The 20708-nt window shown below is 47.0% G+C and overlaps 1 protein-coding gene and 1 long non-coding RNA gene across 3 annotated transcripts in view; one reads left to right on the top strand and one right to left on the bottom strand.

Moving 5' to 3' along the window:
• MYO1D (myosin ID) overlaps nt 1-10028 on the bottom strand; it is a 371118-nt gene extending 361090 nt beyond the window's left edge. The window contains exon 1 of one of the 2 annotated variants that reach the window (XM_034755839.1): nt 9845-10028. In XM_034755839.1, the coding sequence (XP_034611730.1) occupies nt 9845-9939 (95 nt within the window). In that variant the 5' untranslated portion in view covers nt 9940-10028. Of the gene's footprint in view, nt 1-4810; nt 4839-9844 lie in introns of those variants that run through there. The other variant, XM_034755840.1, reaches the window with a different exon arrangement.
• Nucleotides 8865-13900, top strand: LOC117869206. Its single transcript, XR_004643786.1, has 3 exons — nt 8865-9016; nt 11670-11806; nt 13628-13900. It is a non-coding gene; the product is annotated as an uncharacterized LOC117869206 (long non-coding RNA).
• The last annotated feature ends 6808 nt before the right edge of the window (nt 13901-20708 follow it).

Genomic DNA, 20708 nt, shown 5'->3' with positions numbered 1-20708 from the left:
GCTATGATTACTTTCTTTCTGACAAGGGGGAAAGTAGTAGTCCATCACAACAGGACAAGTAGTTCATCACTGAGTAGTACATAGTGTAGTTGTAAACATGTCAGTCCAAAGATATGAGAGAAATAAGGTGGGTGAAGTAATATCTGTCGTCATAGGACAAGAGGGGTTTAGTGTGTTACAGATTGCTGTAAATAAGCCATAAATCCATTGTCTCTCTTCAGTCCATTCTTTTTGGTGTTTAGCATAGTTATGAAATTAAGCTCCCAGCTCATCTCTTGAACGTGTTGTGCAGGTTTCCATTCCTCAAAGAAAACACTTCCACAGTCGTGCAGGTTAACAGATCATTCTACCTTGAATAGTCCCATACAATATGTGCGAACTCTGTATGCTAAACGAGCTGTTCCACCTTACATTTTGCTGTGATACTGGGAGAACCTTTCCCAGACCTGAAGAGCTCTGTGTAGCTCAAAAGCTTGTCTCTCTCGCCAACAGAAGTTGGTCCAATAAAACATATTACCTCACCCACCTTGCATCACTGAGTCCATGTCTACACTAGCAAGCTTACAGTGTCACAGCTGTACCGATGTAGCTGCTCTGCAGGGCCACCCGGGGAGGGCGGGGGGGGGAAGAAGTGGGGCAATTTGCCCCAGGCCCCACAGCGGCCTCCATGAGAATATAGCTCTGGGTCAAGTGAAAAATTCTATAGTATTGCAACTTTTTTTTTATGGAAGGGGCCCCCAAAATTGCTTTGCCCCAGGCCCCCTGAATCCTCTGGGCAGCCCTGCTGCTCTGTGCCGATGGGAGAGAGCTCTCCTGTTGACATAATAAAGCCACCTCAAAGAGCAGCGGTAGCTATGTTGGCAGGAGAAACTTTCCTGCCAACATAGGACTGTGCACACTACCGCTTATGCCAGCGAAATTTATGCCCCTCAGGGAGGTGTTTTTTCACACCCCTGAGCGACATAAATTTTGCCAACATAAGTGGTAGTGTAGACATGGCCTGTGTACAGCATTTTGACTCTACTTAGAAGCTAGAACTAGGTGGTGATTAAGTTTGGATCAGGACATGCCCCACCACCCAAAAAACTTTGAAGTTTAAACTCTTCTGCATACTCTGCCATTTTGACACTGACTACCGTGCTGTTGATAACACTGGCTTATGGAATATTGGACTCACTTCCATCTTCAGTTACCAAAAAGCAATAGACCCAACTTTAAACTAGAACTCCACCACAAAACCTTAACAGCTACCTTGTACACTTGTATCAATATATTAGCTAATCAGAAGGTCGCACAAACCATTCACATGGAAAGTGAATCTATCTTAACATTCCTGATGTCACCATTCTGGTTTTGCATAAAGTGTGAGTTTGATGAAGCTAAGATGTATATCGCTTTCAGTATCTGTTGGAGATTAAAATGAATGCCTTATGGAGCGCATTACGAACACTGCATGTAACATGAAAGCAGCAAGGAATACAGTACAGTTTTCTTTTATTTACATGCTTTCATGTTTTCGGACTGGTGGGCTGTCTCCGGATGCAACATTTGCTGTCACTAAATGAAGTTTTTGTCTGTTAACTTCCTAGTCTGTTTATACAGGGCTGGCAGACCTAGGTGGGTAGCTAGAGGAGTTGCACCTGCCTGAGAATTAGAGGAAGAAACTGGCTGCTGAGGCTGCTCCGGGGCGGACTGACCAGATGAATGTTATACTGTCACTGCAAAATACAGCAGGTTACCCACTTGATGCATTTTTTTCTATCTAGTCTGACAGTGTTGCCTAGTGGAGTTTCTCCTTCAAGATGTTACTCGTGGGGGAATTCTGCACCAAAATAATAAAAATTCTGCGCACATTTTAAAATTCTGCAGATTTTATTTATCAAAATAACATTACATAATCATGCTAGTTTCAATTATTTTGGTAATTTATTTCAAAATGCCTGTCAGCAACTATGTCTGTAACAATAGAGAGAGACAAAAATTCCCCCAGGAGCAGAGTTAAAGAAACCCCATGACAACCCAGTTTCCTGTTTCTCTGCCCCCTCCCAGAGTCCAGCTGGGGGTGGGGGGGCCAGACACCCATAATCCCTATACCCGAACCCACTACTTAAGCCTAAAATGTCTACCAAATAATTTACTAACAAAGTAATGAGACAATCTCTGCTAAAGTGACATTCATTTGAATTAAGGTGGCTGTGATTATGTTGGTTTCTTTGCAATTGTTTAAAGTACAAAAATCCACCAAAATTAAAAAAAAAAAAAACATGCAAATATACCTGATCAAGAGACTGAACTGCACATGTGAACTCTCTGGAATAAGTATTAATCTAAAATGTTGGAGAAATGAATGACTGATGGATTTTAAGTAGAACATAAAAACAGTAAATTCAGTATTAAGGGGTTCAAACACAGCCTAAGTTAGAAGTAACTAGAAGTGAACATCCAGAAGCTGCTTGATGGGCTAAGTGAAATGACTGTTTCAATACGTAATGTCCACATCACAAAAATATCATACATTGGAATTCTGATTGGCTCACAACCCAATAACCAAGAAGTGAAATGACATGGAGTCTAAACTAGTACCAGTTTTACACATACAGCTAATTCACATATTAAAAAGCTGAACAGTGCAGTGCATTTGTCTTTCTCCCACTGAAGACATCCTTTGGGAAATGTCCTTGTATGCACGGAAGCTGATATGGCTGCCATTCCACCCACATCTGGCATTCTTGGGATCTAAATCGAGCACAACCTGCCTGCGTTAACCAGTGACCCTGAACAGAAATAATCCCGGCAGAAGCCAGAATTACGGCAGAGTGGAACCAGTCCAAATATAAGCTCTGAACAAACCATTTCAAGTTAGTGAAAGTGTAACCAGACGGAATGGAAAAACTATTCCCAGTTTGAGATAAGTATATGCCACAAGCACAAAGACAACTCTACTGTCATCTAAAAATACCCTTCTACAAAGACTACAAGGAGCTACACACAGCAACTGGAAGGATCCTGCAACTTCCATAACTTGCCACTGGATCGTCTTGAGAGCTCAGTTAGAGTTGATCACACCAGACAAAGGATAAGAGCCAGAGAAGAAGCTATCACTCCTTAGTTTATGATAAAGGATATTTACAGGACCAAAGGAAAAATTGTGTTTAATGTATAAAATATTAAAACTAAATATTTAATACATATTTTCTCTATGTTCAGTATTACCTAAATTAGTGTTTTTACTGTGGCCATATTAAATACAGACCACAAAATACTTGTCAGTCTGAGATACTCATCTGTAATATTTATAATGAATATTTTACTTGTTTTGTACATTGAGAAAATTAAGCACTTTCAATGTAATAGATAAATCGGTGCTCTTCAGTCTATATTAGCAGGAGTCTATGTTAGTATTACATATAAAAAACTACATAAAACATGTAGATTGTGAAGTCAAGCACTTAAAAATTAGGAAATGCCAGATTTAAGGCTGCCTGTGCAATATATATTAATTCTGCCTCCATATGCATCCATCCTCTCTGTGCTTTCGTTAAGTGTGATGAAGTTAATGCCTATCTTTTTGTGTGATATGCTTTATGCTTATAAGTTCAAAATACTTATGCTTCCAGGAGGAACTTTTCATTGCAAGTGCTCATAACGCAAATAATAGCGTGTGTGATTCACCACCTATGGTGATTTCCGGATGCCTCAACCATGGTTTCCCTAACATGCCGGTGGTTTGGGTGACAAGTGTCGGCATTGACCTCAGAATCTGCGAGCCCAGGGCGACTACTGCCAGCAGCGGTAAGGGAGGGGTGGGCTTCCTGTGTTCTCTCATGGCCGCAAACACCCCTCCTCCTGGAGCCACCTCGGACAAAGACCGCAATTTGGGAGGCTTAACACTGGTCCCTGGTCTCAAAGCACCATTCATGTTGCTGAGGGGAAGTGACATTGTCCACCTGCGCTCACGACACTGGTTTCCCACAAGTTGCAGCCTAAGTTCCCTGTAAGCTGCACAGCAGCCTATTTAGTGGCGTGCAGACGCTCAGGGAACCAGCCCGGGGACCTGCTGCAGCCAGGGGAGAGGCGCCCCTCCCCAGGCCCCAACCTAGCCTGGCCCCCAACCTGCCACAGGCAGGGCAGCTCCCCGGCCCTAACTATGCTGCAGCCTGGATCCAGTCGCGACTGGGGCAGCTGCAGGCCTAGATCTGGCCCGGGGGCGGCCACAGGCCGAGACCCAGCCAGCCCCAGCCCCAGACGCGGCACCCCTCCCTGGCCCCAGCTCCGGCCCGGATCTGCTGGGGCTGGGGAAGGGACGCTTATCCTGTGGCCCCAGCCCCGGAGCTGCTGCAGCAGGGAGAGGCACCTCTCCCCCCCAGCCAAGGTGCTGCTGTGGGGAGAGAGAGCTGGGGGGGGGGGGGAGTCCTCTCTCCCCACCGTAGTCCCGGAGCACTCTCCTGCACCCCAAACTCCTCATCCCAGGCCCCACCCCAGAGCCCACACCTCCAACTGAAGCCCTCCCCCCAACCCTCTGCCCCAGCCCTGAGCCCATCCCCAGCCCCACCCCAGTGCCCACACCCCCAGCCCTCGCACCTCTGCACTCCAGCCCTCTGCCCCAGCCCTGAGCCCCCTCCCACACTCCGAACCCCTTGGCCCCACCACATGAATTTTGTTATGTGCACTGATATGAAGATGATGTGTCACACATTACCTCCACATTGGTGCACAAAACAAAATTCATTCCACACATGGATGGGAAAAATTAGAGGGAATACTGGTTGCAGCACAAGGCCTGTCACCCATGCCTCTAGGCCATACTCACCATAGCTGGAACAGCAAACCGGTTCATTGAATAGCTAGGGATTCTGATTATGTTCTGGCTTGTACTTGAGTGTAATATGGGGAGGGATTTTTAAATAGCAACCTTGTACTAGACTCTGGGTATGCACTGACAATGGTTACCTTGTGCTTTGCATGCCTTACAGTGGAAAGCTTGGCCTTCAGCACACCCTCCACACTGGCGGACAGGCTGCCACAGATTAGAAGACTGAAAAAGAGACTGCATGATGACATGTTCAACAAGATAATGAACACCTCCGGGACAGCTGTTACAGAGCTCAGAGCCTGGAGGATTTCATTGTCTGAAAAACTGGCCAGAGAGAGCAGGAGAGCATCCCAAGAGCACAAGTGTACCACGCAGGATGAGATGCTGCAGATTATGAAGGACCAGACAGACATGTTGAGGTATCTGGTTGAACTTCAAAAAAAACAGCTTGCTAGACTCCCTCTGCAGCCCCCACAGAATGGCCTGCAAACATCACTCTATTCCCAATCCCCTTCCCCAAAACGTTCCTGGAAGTGTGTGGTGGGGGGGGGGGGGAATGCAGTATCCCTTCCACTCAACATCAGAGGAGGGTGCTAAGAACAAAGCCATTTGAAGACCTTTGATGGACAAATCTTCTGTGCTTTCTCAGGAAAGCTGACTTGGTTTCTCCCCTCCCAATTTTATCATATCATTTGCCCCAGGTTAAATTATTTTCTTGTTCTTTCAGTTTCTTCATATTTGTGCAATAAAAGTCAATGTTTCAAGAATGAAATACTCTATTTATTCCAAGCATGAGGTTTTTGGTGGGAGTGGGAGGTACAGGGAAACTGATGCAACAGAGGGGATGGTATGGGAAGGCACAATGCAACAAATGGTACACATTACTGTGGCTCATTACTGAACCGGGTTTTCAAAGCCTCCCGGAGACACAAAGCTCCTCGCTGGGCTCGTTTTATTGCCCTAGTATCTGGCTGCTCAAAATTAGCTGCCAACCTGTCCACCTTCATGCCTCCACTCTTACGGAAACTTCTCTCCCTCTGACTCACAGATATTATGGACCACACAGCAGGCAGAGAGAACAAAGGGGATATAGCTTTCACTGAGGTCTAACCTAATAAGCAAACTGCTTAGTATGTTAGACCTAGTAAATGTCCAAAGGCATAGTCCACCACCATTCTGCACTTACTCAGCCTCTTGTTGAACCACACCTTACTGCTTTCCGGGTGGCCAGCGTATGGCTTCATGAGCCATGGGAGCAAGGGGTAGACTGGGTCTCCCAGGCTCGCTATAGGCATTTCAACACCATCAATGGTTATTTTGTGATCTAGAAAGAAAGTCCCAGATTGTAGCTTTCGTAACAGACCTGGGTTCCTAAAGATGTGCGCGTCATGCACCTTTCCTGACCATCCCACACTGATGTCAGTGAAATGCTCCCTGTGATCCACCAGTGCTTACAACACAATTGGAAAGTATTCTTTTCGGTACAGTACTCTTTGGCAAAGTGGTCTGGTGCCAAGATAGGAATGTGTGAGATATCTATCGCCCCACCGCAGTTAGGGAACCCCATCGCAGCAAAACCATCCATCCACTATGTTCTGCACTTTGCCCAGAGTCACTACCTTTCTTAGAAGAAGTCAATTAATGGCCCTGCACACTTGGATCACAACAGCTCCCATGATGGATTTACCAACTCCGAATTGATTCCCCCTCCGAATTGATTCCCCACTGACCTGTACCAGTCTGGCATTGCAAGCTTACACAGAGCAATCGCCCCTCGCATCTCCACTGTCAGAGCAGGTCTCATTTTAGTACTGCTGCGTGTCAGATCTGGGGAAAGCTCTGCACAAAGTTCCTGGAAAGTGGCCTTCTGCATTTGAAAGTTCTGCAGCCACTGCTCATCATCCCATAGCTGCATAACAATGCAATCCCACCAGTCAGTGCTTGTTTCCCGGGACCAGAAATGGCACGCCACCATGTTCAGCTGCTGCACGACTACCAGCAGCAACCAGGAATTGTTTCATTCTATGGCCTGCGGCAGGATTGCTTGAATGACATTGCGAAGTTCCACATAGCGGTTCCTGTCTCGGCTCTGGAAATACGGCAGGACAAGGCGTGAGGTGTTTGTAATGCTCACAACAAGAGTGCATAGCTGAGTGGGGGTCCAGGGTTCTCGGGCACTGGCATACACACAGCTAAGCCAGGCTTTCGAAAAAAGGCGTGAAAAAGTATGGGTTGTTTGCCATTGATATCAGAGGGAGGGAGGGAGGAAGGAAACTGCATCATGGGAGTTCAAAGCCATGTTCCCATTCCCCCCACACAACAATGTTTTGGACCCATGAGGCATTGCAAGCCCTTCCCAAAAACCCCAGCGGCTAGTTGCATTGTGGGAAAGCTACCCAAGGTGCACCGCTCTATACATAATGCAAGTGCTGCTAGTAAAGATGCATTGCACTGACACAATGACTGCGGTGTGAACATGCCCAACCAACTTAACTACTGCAGCAGCTGGATGTCAAATTAAGTCGACCTAACTTTGTAGTGAAGACATGCCCATAGTCTCTGCCACTCTTACCCAGAGGAAAATTCCTTCCCAACCCCAAACATGACAATCAGTTAGACCATGAGCATGTGGGCAAGACCCAGCAGCCAGATACCTGGAAAAGAATTCTCTGTAGAAATTCAGATCCCTCCCCATCTAGCATTCCATCACTGTATTATTTGATACCGTATTATAACATATAATTTTATTAATGGGTAAATAGAGATAAGAGGCGTTGATTATTTTTTAAGAAACTATGTAGAAAATTAAAAGTTATCTATAGTACTGTATAACAGACTCCTACAATCTGAGGAATTGTCATTGCCAAGTGACCACAAATAGTACTACAAATACTTCGGACATTGTCTATTTTAAATAGAAATGCAATCAGTGAGAAATATATTTACTCATTAACAAAGTTAGGGTATTTGTTCTATATTAAATAAAGTAACACATTATATTTACTTAACATACCAGCTGAAAATGGCCTAGTAGACAGAGCACTGGACAGGGTCTCAGGATATCTGGATTTCTATTCCCAGCTCTGCTACTGACTTTCTGGGTGACCTTCAGCAAACCACTTCACCTCTCCTTTACCTCCTTTGTGAAGCGCTTTCAAACACTATTATCTAACCACCTTTATTTTGTCATCTTTAGCCTCTTATTTGCTTTAAATTCTATTCTTTTCTAATAAAAGTTATAAATTAATTTTTTTCTCCAGTCTGTATTTTAGCCAAGGAACAGAGATTGGATCTCAAGAATTATGAGAAACTTAGCAGAGATAATACCTTAATTAAAATTACTTAACCTCAACGTGTTTTATAATGTTTCTTTCTCAGAGATCATGTATTAAAGACTACGACACATACAGATTTATGGTTGCAAGGGCAAACTCAAATCTGACATTTCCTAACTTTTGAGTGCTGGATTTTGCAATTAAATAAAGTTCTTTTAATACAGTTTTTGTATGCAAATTCTAGGATTTTTTTAAAGTAAAAAATAAATATTATGTATAATTGTAACCAACAGTGTTCACAAGGTTGGAACTCTGAACCTTCAGCATGACATCACAGACAGCTACCACTTGTGCTCCAGCGCTTACTATGTTAGCTGACAGAGCAGGTGGGTTGTAGGGTGGTAGGTGCATATGGAGCACTACCGTGTCCCAGGGTCCAGAAGGGAAGGCTAAAGTGGTCTCGTGAGTCTAACCTGCAAGCTCCAGAGACAACAACCAGGTCAGAAGCAAATCTCCCTCAAACTGATGGGAAGGGGTAAGGTACATTCCTACCATGATGCTGTCTCCGGACTCCATTCAGGGGCTTTCTTTCATATCACCTTCTTGTTAGGTGTGACAAATCTGAAATGTCTCCCACTAGCCCCCTGGCTACCAAAAGGACTCTCTCTAACTTCCACATATTCTCTTCCTGACAGTCCTAGAGGGTCTTTGCTACTCTGCTCCTCCCATAGTCTCATTTTGGGTCCTCCTCTACTCCAATAAACCCAGTGCTTCTGCAGTTTCTTAGTTTAATCCTGTTATTGCTTGGGAAAGCTGACATTGATCGGGTTCACTGCTGCCAGCAGGAGTCTTAACAGCTGTATTAACATCAAAGGTCCTGTCGATTCAATCTGCTGCTGCTTGAGGGAAGTTGTGAGCAGCAACAAATGTGAGTTTAATACCAGCAAGCGGAGGACTTTAGTTTGATAATATTTACCCACAGAAAGGCAGTGGTGTGTAACAGTTGGGACTACTAGCTCGGGATTTCCTTGTATTAATCATGGCTCTGACACTGGCTTGCTGTGACTATGAGCAAGTCATAAAAGCTCTCCACCTCAGTCCCTGCCATCTGCAGAATGGGATCATCTCTACCTACCAGACAGGAGTATTAAAAAGTAGGTTGCATTTGCAAAGGCGAAGGCAACCATAGAAAGTTCAATTCCCAAACCCCGAGATAAAAACAAACGTAGGTTCAATGCATTGGCCAAGACAGCGAAGTGCCATGACACACGGGCTACACACTCCAGACCGTGCCCTTGCCCAGACAGGTTTATTTTTACACTGTAATCTACAGACACGGGTGCTGCTCCTGGGCCAGCAGCGGGCGAATGAAACAGACGGGAGCGAGGTGGGGACTTTACCCGACCAGTGTGACTCAGCGCCGTTGCCGGGCAGGGCCATGCGAGGCGGGGAGCCGCTGTCACACCGGGACCAGCTGCAGCCCCCGGTTACAGGGGAGCCGGGGCCGCGCGGGGCGGCGCGGGGGGAGGACCGCGGGGGGGCGGCCCAGAGGCGCTTCGGACCCGGGGCGGGCGGTGATGCGCGGGGCAGCCTGGCCTCCCCCCGCCCGGGAACCGCTCCGCTCCGCGGGACAACACAGCGCGGGCGGGAGACCCACGGGCCGGCCCGTCCCACCAGCTCCCCCCCCGGGGGCCCGGGGAGCCGGGGCCCGGCCACTCCCCCCAGCGCCCCGCGGGGCCCGGCCCGCCCCACTCACCGCAGCCGCAGGTTGGCCATGAACTCGGGCATGGAGACCGAGTCCAGCAGCACGAAGTCCGCCTTGCCGAACTCCAGGCTCTCCAGCTCCGCCATGGCGCCGGGGGCTCTGCCGGCCTGCGCGGCTCCCGAGTGTCGCCTCAGCCCCGGCCCGCCCCGCCCCGCCTCACCTGGGGCGCGCGGAGCCCGCCAGGAGCGGGCGGGGCCTGCCCGGGGTGGAGCCGGGCGCGCGGCCCCGCCCCGCCTTCTCCGCCAAGGGCCGGCAGCGCCCCCTGCCGGCCGCGGCTTGGCCCCGGCTCCGGCGCTCCCGGGCCTGGGCACCTGGCCAGCGCCCCACACTGGATCCTCGGGGGACCCACATTGCGGGGCTGGATCCCACAGCCCCGAGGGAACCCCATCCCCTGGGCCCCACACGGGGGGACTCGATCCCGGGGACCCCATCCCCAGCACCCTGCATTGGGGGGTCTGGATCCCACAGCCCTGGGTGACCCCATCCCCAGGGCTCACATTGGGGGGACTGGATCCCACAGCCCTGGGTGATCCCATCCCCAGGGCTCACATTGGGGTGCTGGTTCCTGCAACCCCCAGGTGATCCCATCCCCAGCACTCCACACTTGGGGGGGGAGCTGGATCTTGCAGCCCCAGGGGGTCCCCATTCCCTGCACCCCACACTGAGGGTCTGGATCCCACAGCCCCCAGATGACCCCATCCCCAGGGCCCACATTGGGGAGGCTGGATCCCACAGCCCTGGGTGACCCCATCCCCAGCATCCTGCATTGGGAAGCTGGATCCCACAGCCCTGGGGGAACCCCACTCGCAGGTTACAGATTGGCATGCTGGATCCCACAGCCCCAGGAGACCCCATCCCCAGAACCCTGCATTGGGGGCTGGATCCCACATCCCCGTGGGACCCCATCCCCAGGGCCCCACAGTGGGGTGTTGGATCCCACAGCCTTGGAGGACCCCATCCCCAGCATTTTGGGGAGACATGGTTTTCTATGCTTGGAAACTCTCCCAAGCCTGCAAAGACTTATTTACCTACTTAAGATTATTCACGAGTAGTCCCATTGACTTCAGTGTGACTACTCATGTTAAAAATTAAACGTGTGTAAATCTGATATTGGCACTACGGTCTCTTTAATTGAAATCAGGGTCTTCAAGATGGAATGTAATCTGCAGGTGAAGTCAATGAGTCACTAGACCAAGCTACCCACTCCCATTGGTGTCTGTAGATGTAGTTAGTCTCTGGAGTTTTATTATAAATAGTACAGTTGCATAGGTAGTTTGGTAGAGGTACTAGTCCTACTTTTACTTTACAGTGGCTATGGGCCTTTCAGGTAAGGAGTGGTAGTTATGCACAATGTCCTATTTGCAATTATTTGATGGTTTTTATATGTGTATCTGAGTGTCTTCCCAGAGTGCATTCAGTAATGTGACTAGTATTTGTTATCTCATTAAATACTTTTTTTTTTATAATTCATCCCACAGATTAAGGTATTAACTAGATATTGAAATATCTAAAAATACTAAATTAAGAGCTGTAGTCCACAAAAGCTTATGCTCTAATAAATTTGTTAGTCTCTAAGGTGCCGCAAGTACTCCTGTTCTTCTTTTTGCGGATACAGACTAACACGGCTGCTACTCTGAAACCTTAATTTAAGAGCTAAATTCCTTGGTTTAAGCTTGTCTTGCTTCTAGGGAGTGTTCTTCTCTCCCAGCTGTACAGTCTGCACTCTGAGAAGGATAGAGATGTTTTGAGCTAGTCTGTCCGTATACAACAAGCTTGTAAATTCCATTCTTCCTTTTTGTGTTGTCTGCCTTAATAGCAGAGATGCAGCTTTCTTCAGTTCCCTTTCTAAGGAAGAAGATAGACTATGCCAGGGGAGATCCTCTGTGTCTCCGGCTCTACAGTAGCAAGAGAAAGGAGGGTTACTCTACCTACATATATAAAGTCCTAAAGCAAGTAAGTCCTAGTTCTACAAGAGCTTAAATATGAACATGTTATCTTTGAGCCTAGATTGAGAACTCAAGGGGGAGGGAGAGCTCTGCCTGCCCCACACTTCTTGAAAAGTACTGCTGGCCTACATAAGCCATTCTTAATGCTGTGTGGATGAGACTTGTTTAGAGCAGGCTTAGCTAACATTTTTATCTTTTCTTTAACAAGTTGCAGGAGCCTTATCTACACTAGGACTCCAAATTCAGTTTATGGTGAGAGTCTTAAATTGCTGTGGTGTAAGCAAGGTTTTTGTGCTAGAACTTCTTCTGACTTAAAAATAAATCTGTTCTGACTCCTGTCTGGGGTACTGATCATATAAACTTATGCCCCTGACTATGGTTGCTTAGGAAGAGAGCCTCTTAACTGCTAAGTAGCAGCCAACTGGAGAAATGTAGGTGTGACTTTCATGTTTGCCTGACTGTGTTAATTATCCTACCTATGGCACACCTGAATCTTCACCCTTGTGTCTAGGCCATAGGTCACTGGCTTGTGTCTGGATTAGGCGTTGCTCAGCAATGCCTATCTACTTCTGGAGGCACCCAATCTCCACCTGGGAGTAGAGGACACTTTTATTGCTTGGTCTCTTTTTACTCGGCTGCTCAGAGGGCAGGGAGGCTCTGAAAATGCCTTCTGCTTTAGATGGTAAAACACCTGGGACCAGCCCTTTTAATGACTCCTGTTCAGTATAAAGTACCTACAGTCTCATTTATAGTGAGTCCTGTACAACCTTGTTGTAGGCTGCTGTCCTGATAGACCACTCTAAGACCAGGCTGGTACTTGCACATTTAGACTCTGCTCCTCCCCATTTTGTTAAGCAACTTGGGCTGGGATTTGGTTAAATACTACCAGGCTTCTGGAGCGGTAACTTAAGCTTTGAAGTGTTACTACAGTGAGGACTCTACCCACAGCTGCACTTGTCTAACACGCATGGGTTAGACATTTCATTGCCTGCACAGCAGTTAGCCAGACTAATATAATGGCATCCCCTGCTTTGGGGAGGGAAGTGGGAGAAGTTGAGAGGTTTGACTGACTCTAAGTTGAGAACACCAGTTTTGGTGGGTTACCTGAACTACTTGACTAGTCTGACATGCTTTTTGGCTCCTTCAAGAGCTGCTTCATTAAAGATGAATAGAGGTTGCTTAACTTTGCCTCTTGCCCTTCCAGACCAAGGAAATCAAACTTAAACCTCACACCTTAACTATCTGTTTCCTGGTCTAATGCCTCCCATGCAACCCTAACTCTACCCATGTGGAACAGGCACAGGAAATGCAACAAACCCTTACCCATAGTTTAGAAAACATTCCACTTTCTGTGTGCTCAGCATAGCAGGCTGTGAGACTTGCAACTACAATGCCCCAAGATCCCTGCTTATGGGCTGTCATGTGGGAGGTCAGACTGTGACTTCAGTGGTCCCCCCTGGCTACTAAAAGCTAGGAAGGTTCTTGACACTTGTTTCCGTGACAATGCTGATGTGTGTCTTGGAGAGTTGTAGTGCTGTGCTATGATCTTGAGGGCAGTGACAGGAGGTGGGAGAATGGCAGCGTGTGGTGTAGGCTTTCATGAGCTTAAGTCTTGGTTTTGCATTCTGGAAGGGTATAAGCCAGTGGTAAGCAACCTTAATTCATCTGTATGAAAGCTCTTTGAACTCCTGGCTTCTATGCATTAACAGAGTCCCTGATCTAACAATTAGATAGGCTGCTTTAGGACTAGTGGTGTGTTGCTGAACTTGCCACTAAATTAGTGCACTTCTAAGCAAGTGACTTGACATTAATGCTCCTTCTCTGGCAGACTCATCAAGTCTCAGGGGTCTCCTGCTGGATTGCTGATGTCATAAATTCTCTGGATAAACCACAGTTGTTTGGGAAAGTTGCATTAGAGGCTGCCAGGTTGTCTCTCTACAACAAGAGAAGCCTCATTACCTGCAGGGAGGTCCATGCTGCAATGAAGTTAGTGCTTCTGCGTGAGCTCTCCAAGCAAGATAGGTGTGAGACCATCAAAGCTGTGACTAAGTCCACTGGCTGTAAATGAACTCTTATTAATATGTAATGGTTTTAATGCTTGTGAAGGTTTAATGTATAATAAAGTACTTGTAATTATTGCTGCTTTGTGAGGATCAGTTACTGAAATGCCTCTTTAGTTGAGGCAGGAAGCATCCTAGCGCACACACCCCCTCTGGATTGGTGCTCTGGTTGTAGAGTACAGGAGGCTCTAAGTCATGCAAGTCATAGGGCTCCTTCTTGCCTGAACCAAAAGAGGCTGCAGAGGTGCCATGTACACCTTCTGTCTCTCTGCAGGTATCTGTTGCTGGTATGCTAACTAAAGCAGTGCAGCTCTTGCAGCCACTTGTGCTCCACTGTCCATGAGGAAGTGGCTTTGATAGTGGGGTGCTGGGGTAGGCCAGCCCCTTGCCATTCAAGCAACCTAAATAGTGAGGAAGTATCTTCAACTACCATAGTTTGACAGTGGCTCTAAACAGAGTGTAGGACCTAGGGGGGGGGGGAGGGGGGCGGGGGAGTCAGCAGAGGGAAGGGGAAACTTGAGTCCCACTTGATGTCTAGCAGCTGCCTTTCCAAGCATTCTGGGGGTGGGAAATCAAGCTGAATAGCTTAGTCACTACTGAAAGGAGACTGGCGTTGCCTAGTTCCTAATGTGATCTAGTGCTCAGAGTAGGGGATTTGCAGTTAGGACTTCTGCTCTCCCACTGAGTTGCTTTGGACAAGGTTTGACTGCTATTTAACCCCTTATGCTGCCATTCTCCATAAATGGGAAGAATTATACTAGCACGCATTGCTATATGGCTGAAGTACTAAAATGCATTTTAAAAAATTACTATTAACAATTGATTTAGTTGGGGATTGGTCCCCCTTTGAGCAGGGGGTTGGACTAGATGACCTCCTGAGGTCCCTTCCAACCCTGATATATTCTATACTAAGGCTTGCCTGCAGCAGGAAGCCTTTCCAGAATAAGGTGTGTGTGAATTTAAAGTGCTCAAGATATACTGGAATAACTGCCTCTGTGGATACTTTTATTCTGGGGGGGAGGAGGGGGAGTATCAACACACTGCATTAATCTGCAATTGCTATTATGGCCAATTAATCTTATAGTGAGATTCTGCTCCCTCATACAGAAACTCAGGGAGTCAGTCCTGCCAGAGCAGCTGCTGCAAATGCCCAGAGGGGTCTGTCAACCCATACTTATTGGAAGCTCTCTGGAGCAGGGTTTATGTCTTATTCTGTTTGTACAGTACCTAGCACCCTGGTCCTAAGCATGAGTAATCAAGTGCTACAATAATACAAATTAATAAACTTGACCTTCAAATGTCTTGCTTGCTGGGCAGAGCCATCAGTGGTGATGAATGGGGCTAGCTTACGAGCTAGCTTGCTTCCTATCTGATGCCTTATCAACCCAGAGATGCTGTGGCCAGCTTGAGGGATGAGGACAGATGAGTTTCTGGAGCCCATTCAGTACTGGACTTCACTAGGACTGCTAGTACTAATGGTAGCGTTATGGTGTGGCTAAACCAGCCTGAGACTCATAACTTACTCCTCAGTGGACAGTGAAATGAAATAACTTGCTTTGCCATGCAGAACCTTGCCCAAATGTCCTAATCTGTGACAGGCAGATGTCAACACACACTTCCATTCATTGGGAAGTTTCTCTGCCTTAATGTTGTTGAGATCACCTGTCCCAGCTTTGTGGTGAAGCTGGGATAAGCATTGCTTTCTGGTATGGATTGGAAATGGAAGCAAAAGTCTTAACAATGTTGTAGGCACAGGATGGCGGAGGCTTCCCCAAACTTCCTTCTGTTCTTTGAAGGATTTGATGGGATGTCCACAAGCAGCCTTAGCTGCCAATAAACAAATCTGGTGGTGGTTGAGCTTGTAATTGCTGTATTAAAAACACTAACTCCCTGGGGCTGGGATGGGGCGATTCCAGAGGGAGAACCTGTGCTGCTGAAGCTGTTCCTAGTTCTAACAACCCTCCTGAAGGATGTTGGAGGCTCTCTGCCTTTCCAACACTTTCAGTGGTGAGAAGTTACTGAAACTAACTCTCTGCCAAGAGCAGCTTGCTGTATTTAGGAGTGATGACAACCTGTCAGCTGGAGGGAGCTTCCACCACTGAATCTGTCATCGCTTGGGTCCTGGAATGAGCCATAGCCTTGGGTGGAAATTGGATACACCAGGAGTGGCTGCACCAGCAGCTGTGCCTCCCTTCATGCTGACAGGGATCAGAGAGGCACCCTGTCTGCCCTCCAAGCTTGCCTATAGATGACAAATGCCTGAGATGTTGTATTCTTCACTGTTTAGATGCTTGTGGTCTCAAAGTGCTATTACAATTTAAATGCTATTATGAGGACTCTTTATCCTTGTGACAGTCCTAATTCTACCCCCTTCTCCCAACACCACATTCGGCTGACATCCTTACCATAGATCACTACCCTATCCTAGGAGCAGAGCTGGGTGACCTGGTTCAGATGAGCAGTTTATTTGCTGAAAATGCAGTTTGGGGTTGACCAAAACTAAACTTGAAGGCATCAAAAGGAATAATTTGGGGGGGGCTAGATTCACAGTGGGAGTTAAGTGCTGTTCACAAAACTACAGGAGATGGAGCTGCCCTGTCTCCTTATGACCAATATTTCAGTGGTTGGGGTACTTACCTGGGATATGGGAAACCTGAGTTCAAATGACCGCTGTGGAGCAGGGACTAGAACATAGGTCTCAGCTTTCATAGCTTGGTGGTTAAGGTCATGCCCCCCATCTGCTTTCTGGGGTGGGGTCTTTAAATCCCTCCTGGGGAAACTATTCCACTTCTGATGCATAATTAATGAGATCAGAGACTGGAAGCCAGGTTCCCCTAACCACCAGGCTAGAGTCCTTTTCACTCTCTCTGGCTCGGTGAATATTTGAGTATTTTACACAAAGTGGAACAGCTTCAACAGGAGAAACCCACCCCAGAATCTGCCCTAGCCTGGTGCTTAGGGCACTCTCTAGGGAAGACTGGGTCTCCCACATCCCAGGGAAGCACCCTAACCACTGGTCTATTAAGTATAAGAGGTCATTGCTGTCTTCTCCTATCTTTGTGAATGTAACCCTTAATTTCCTTTGCTTTTATCAAAATACCCAAACTGAAACATTGTTTGACCTAAACATGGAAGTTTCTTGATTTGCCAAAAATGCCAGAGAATTTTATTCAGGTCAAACTAACATTTTCCCCAGAACTGCCAGCCAAGTGAAACCTCTATTCACCCAGCTCTCATTGGTAAGTTTATGCATTTAATTAATCTGCTGCAGGATGCAGTGATGGGGCGAAAGGGACCAGAACTTGGGCTTGAAGGAGAATTAATGGGGGTGGAGAAAGAGTGCCCTTCCCCTCTGCCACTAATCAGGGCTACCCATTAATGATCACTGTTAATGCTGATGTTTAATACAGTGATTGTCTCTCTTCCCCCCCCCCCCCCCCCAATTGTACAATATGGTGATTCCAACATGCCCTGGACCATCACCTCTATTGTACCCCTGGGGTAACCTACACTAGCCCAGTGTGGCTTTTCGGCCTCTAGCAGTAGCTATGCCACATACTGAGGTTCTGGAGTCTGCTCCTGCCATTGCCCCAATGTTCCTCTTTTAGCTCAACTGGAGCAGTTCATGGTTTTAAAGCTAGAGGTCCAGGGTTCATTCCCCTGGGGATGATCCACCAGGGACATCATTACATGTGCTACAAAGCTGCTGAAGCTCATTTAGAAGTTATGAGCTTGATGTAGAAATTCCTCCAGTGAGACTCCCTGGTCTGTTTCATTCAAGATTAGAATAGTCCCACCTGGTCTTAAAATCTGTTAATCAGCTAGCCCCTAGCAGGGGCCACACTGAGCACACTACCAGCCTCAAGCCAGGGCCACTCACCCTAAACTGCCGACATTCAGAGCAGTTCAAATTTCCATGTGCTTCTGCAGGGACTGAACCCCAGGCTGCTGGCTCTAAAAGCAGGAGTCACTACTGCCTGAGCTCAATAACATCAAAGGCAGGAACAGATTGTACATCGTTATCTATGGTCTGTCCCTTGAAGGGACAGAGCTCCACTAGGATAAAGGGTGGAGTACAGTGGCGTCTTCTGAAGTCCTGCTGTCGAGGTAGCAAGTCTGATACATAATTAAACCCTCAGTCACTAGGTCAAGACAACTTAAATGCTCTCATTATAGCCTGTGTCTTCAGCTACATTATTGCCATGAATTTGGAGCTGCTATTGTCCCTTACTGTCCTCAGTAACAGCGTTGCCTGAGCAGTAACAGTGCATTAATGTCCACATTCCAAATAGGAAGCCTTGAAACCTTAAATAGCTGTTTATACAAAACATGGTGCCCTTTTAACAAACATTTTTCCAATCTACTCTAAACAAAGAATCACATGTGTTGAATTTCATACCTCAGACTTCACTGGTACGTTTTAAAAAGGAGCTGAAATAAAACTCTCACTTCTTAGAGTCCTAATTAACATTATTTTTCACCACAAACTGCTATAGAAAATTCAAGCAATTCAGAAAAATTACAATAATCATTTGGAACTGATCCTCTGATTCAAAACAGACTTCTTATGGCTTTTTCCTACTACTATTAAAATGGAAATTCTAGCACAACTTTAAGTCTAGCTTATAGCTAAGCAATCACCCTTAGAGTTGGGTGAATAACTGGTGGGGTTTTGTTTTTGTTTTTATCTGAGCTAAAGTTTTTGCTTTAAAAAAATATTTTTAATCAAATACAGTTGAAAAATTTTGGGAAAAAATTTTGAATTGAAAAACGGAACTCTTGTATGCAGTGGTGCTGTAGCCATGTTGGTTCCAGGATGTGCGAGAGAGAGAAGGAAGGTGGGTCAGGTTGTATCTTTTATTGGACCGACTTCTGTTAGTGAGAGAGAAGCTTTGGAGCTTACATTGAGCTCTTCTTCAGGTCTGGGAAAGGGACTCCCAGTGTCACAGCTACATACAAGGTGGAGTGGACTGTTTACATAAATAGTATTTGAAGGGCAGGGAGAAAGGCATGAGGGGTAGTGTTAGTGTGGTATAAAGTGTTTGTAAGAAGCTAGGGTTACCATAGATGTTGTCTTTTCTGAGGCTCCGTCAGGGTGGATTTTTTTCAAGTTACAGGCACTGTCTGGGATTTTTGCAGAGCAGACATGGCAGTTCAGACACAGCCCCATTGGTCTGCTTCCTGATTGGTGCATCCCCCTGCACTCCCAGCTGCTGGATCCGGCCTGGCTAGGCCCCACAGCTCCCAGCCCTGGTGAGGGAATCCCACGGGGAGGTGCTGATTGACAACGGTCACTGAGTCCTGGGCTTGAGCCAGTCACCTTGCCACCATGACAGGGAGCACTCCCCCTCCAGTGAGTACCTATGCTGTAGGGATCCCCTGCAGCTCTGCCATCCCTTTTCCCTCCCCCTATTTTTGGGGACCTAAAGTACAGTAATCCTAAATAAGCCACACATCTACAGTCTCTAATCAGTCCATGATTTTTCATGTCCAGCAAAATTATGACTTTGTTTCTTTGTTAGGTCAGATTATGGAGTGGTTGTTTTATGACATGTTTGCCTACAGGTGTTAGGGTACTTTTTGTCTTATTTTTCTGTCTGAGTTCATTCAAGAGTGTAGTAATTGTCTGGTTTCACCCATCATGTTGTTGGGGCATTTAGAGCACATGTTGTGATGGATCCTGAAAGGTGTGTTGTGGGAGGTGTTGATCATTCATAGAAGATTAGGGTTGGAAGACCCCTTAGGAAGTCATCTAGTCCAACCTCCTGCTCAAAGCAGGACCAACACCAACTAAATCATCCCAGCCAATTTGTCCATCTCCTTTCTGTAGTGGGGGGGGGGGGGGCAAAACTGGACATAATACTCCAGCTGAGGCCTCACCAATGCCGAATAGAGGGGAATAATCACTTCCCTCAATCTGCTGGCAGTGCTCCTACTAATGCAGCCCAATATGCCATTAGCCTTCTTGGCAACAAGGGCACACTGCTGACTCGTATCCAGTTTCTTGTCCACTGTAATCCCCAGGTCCCTTTCTACAGAACTGCTGCTTAGCCAGTTGGTCCCCAGCCTATAGCAGTGCATGGGATTCTTCTGTCCTAAATGCAGGATTCTGTACTTGTCCTTGTTGAACCTCATCAGATTTCTTTTGGCCCAATCCTCCAATTTGTCTAGGTCACTCTGGACCCTATCCCTACCCTCCAGCGTATCTACCTCTCCCCCAAGCTTAGTGTCCTCTGCGAACTTGCTGAGGGTGCAATCCATCCCATCATCCAGATCATTAATAAAGATGGTGTTGAATAAAACCAGCCCCAGGACCGACCCCCTGGGGCACTCCACTTGATACTGGCTGCCAACTAGACATCAGGGCTGCCCAGAGGGAGGGGCAAGTGGGGCAATTTGCCCTGGGCCCCACAGGGGCCCCCATGAGAATATAGTATTGCAACTTTTTTTATGGAAGGGGCCTCCAAAATTGCTTTGCCCCAGGCCCCCTGAATCCTCTGGGCGGCCCTGCTAGACATTGAGCCATTGATCACTGTAGCAGTGGAGATGGACTTGCAAGTCCCCTTCTCTGGGATTGGCTTACTCAGGGCCCAGTGCTGGGACCTGGTGGAGTGGGAGGTCCTGGGTCCATCTACCACACTCTGCCTTAAAGACTAAGCCCTGGTCTACACTACAAGGTTAGGTTGAATGTAGCCATTAGGTCAATTTTTATAATGAAAATCAGGGCTGCTACACAAGCAACCCCATTCCTTTGACCTAAAGGGCTCTTAAAATCGATTTCTTTTATTTATTTATTTATTTATTGGTACTCCTCCCCAGTGAGGGGAGTAGCTGGGTCGAATTTGGAGT

Source organism: Trachemys scripta, chromosome 23 (genome assembly GCF_013100865.1).
Source record: "Trachemys scripta elegans isolate TJP31775 chromosome 23, CAS_Tse_1.0, whole genome shotgun sequence".
NCBI lineage: Eukaryota > Metazoa > Chordata > Testudines > Emydidae > Trachemys > Trachemys scripta.
This window is presented reverse-complemented; position numbering and strand designations above follow the sequence as displayed.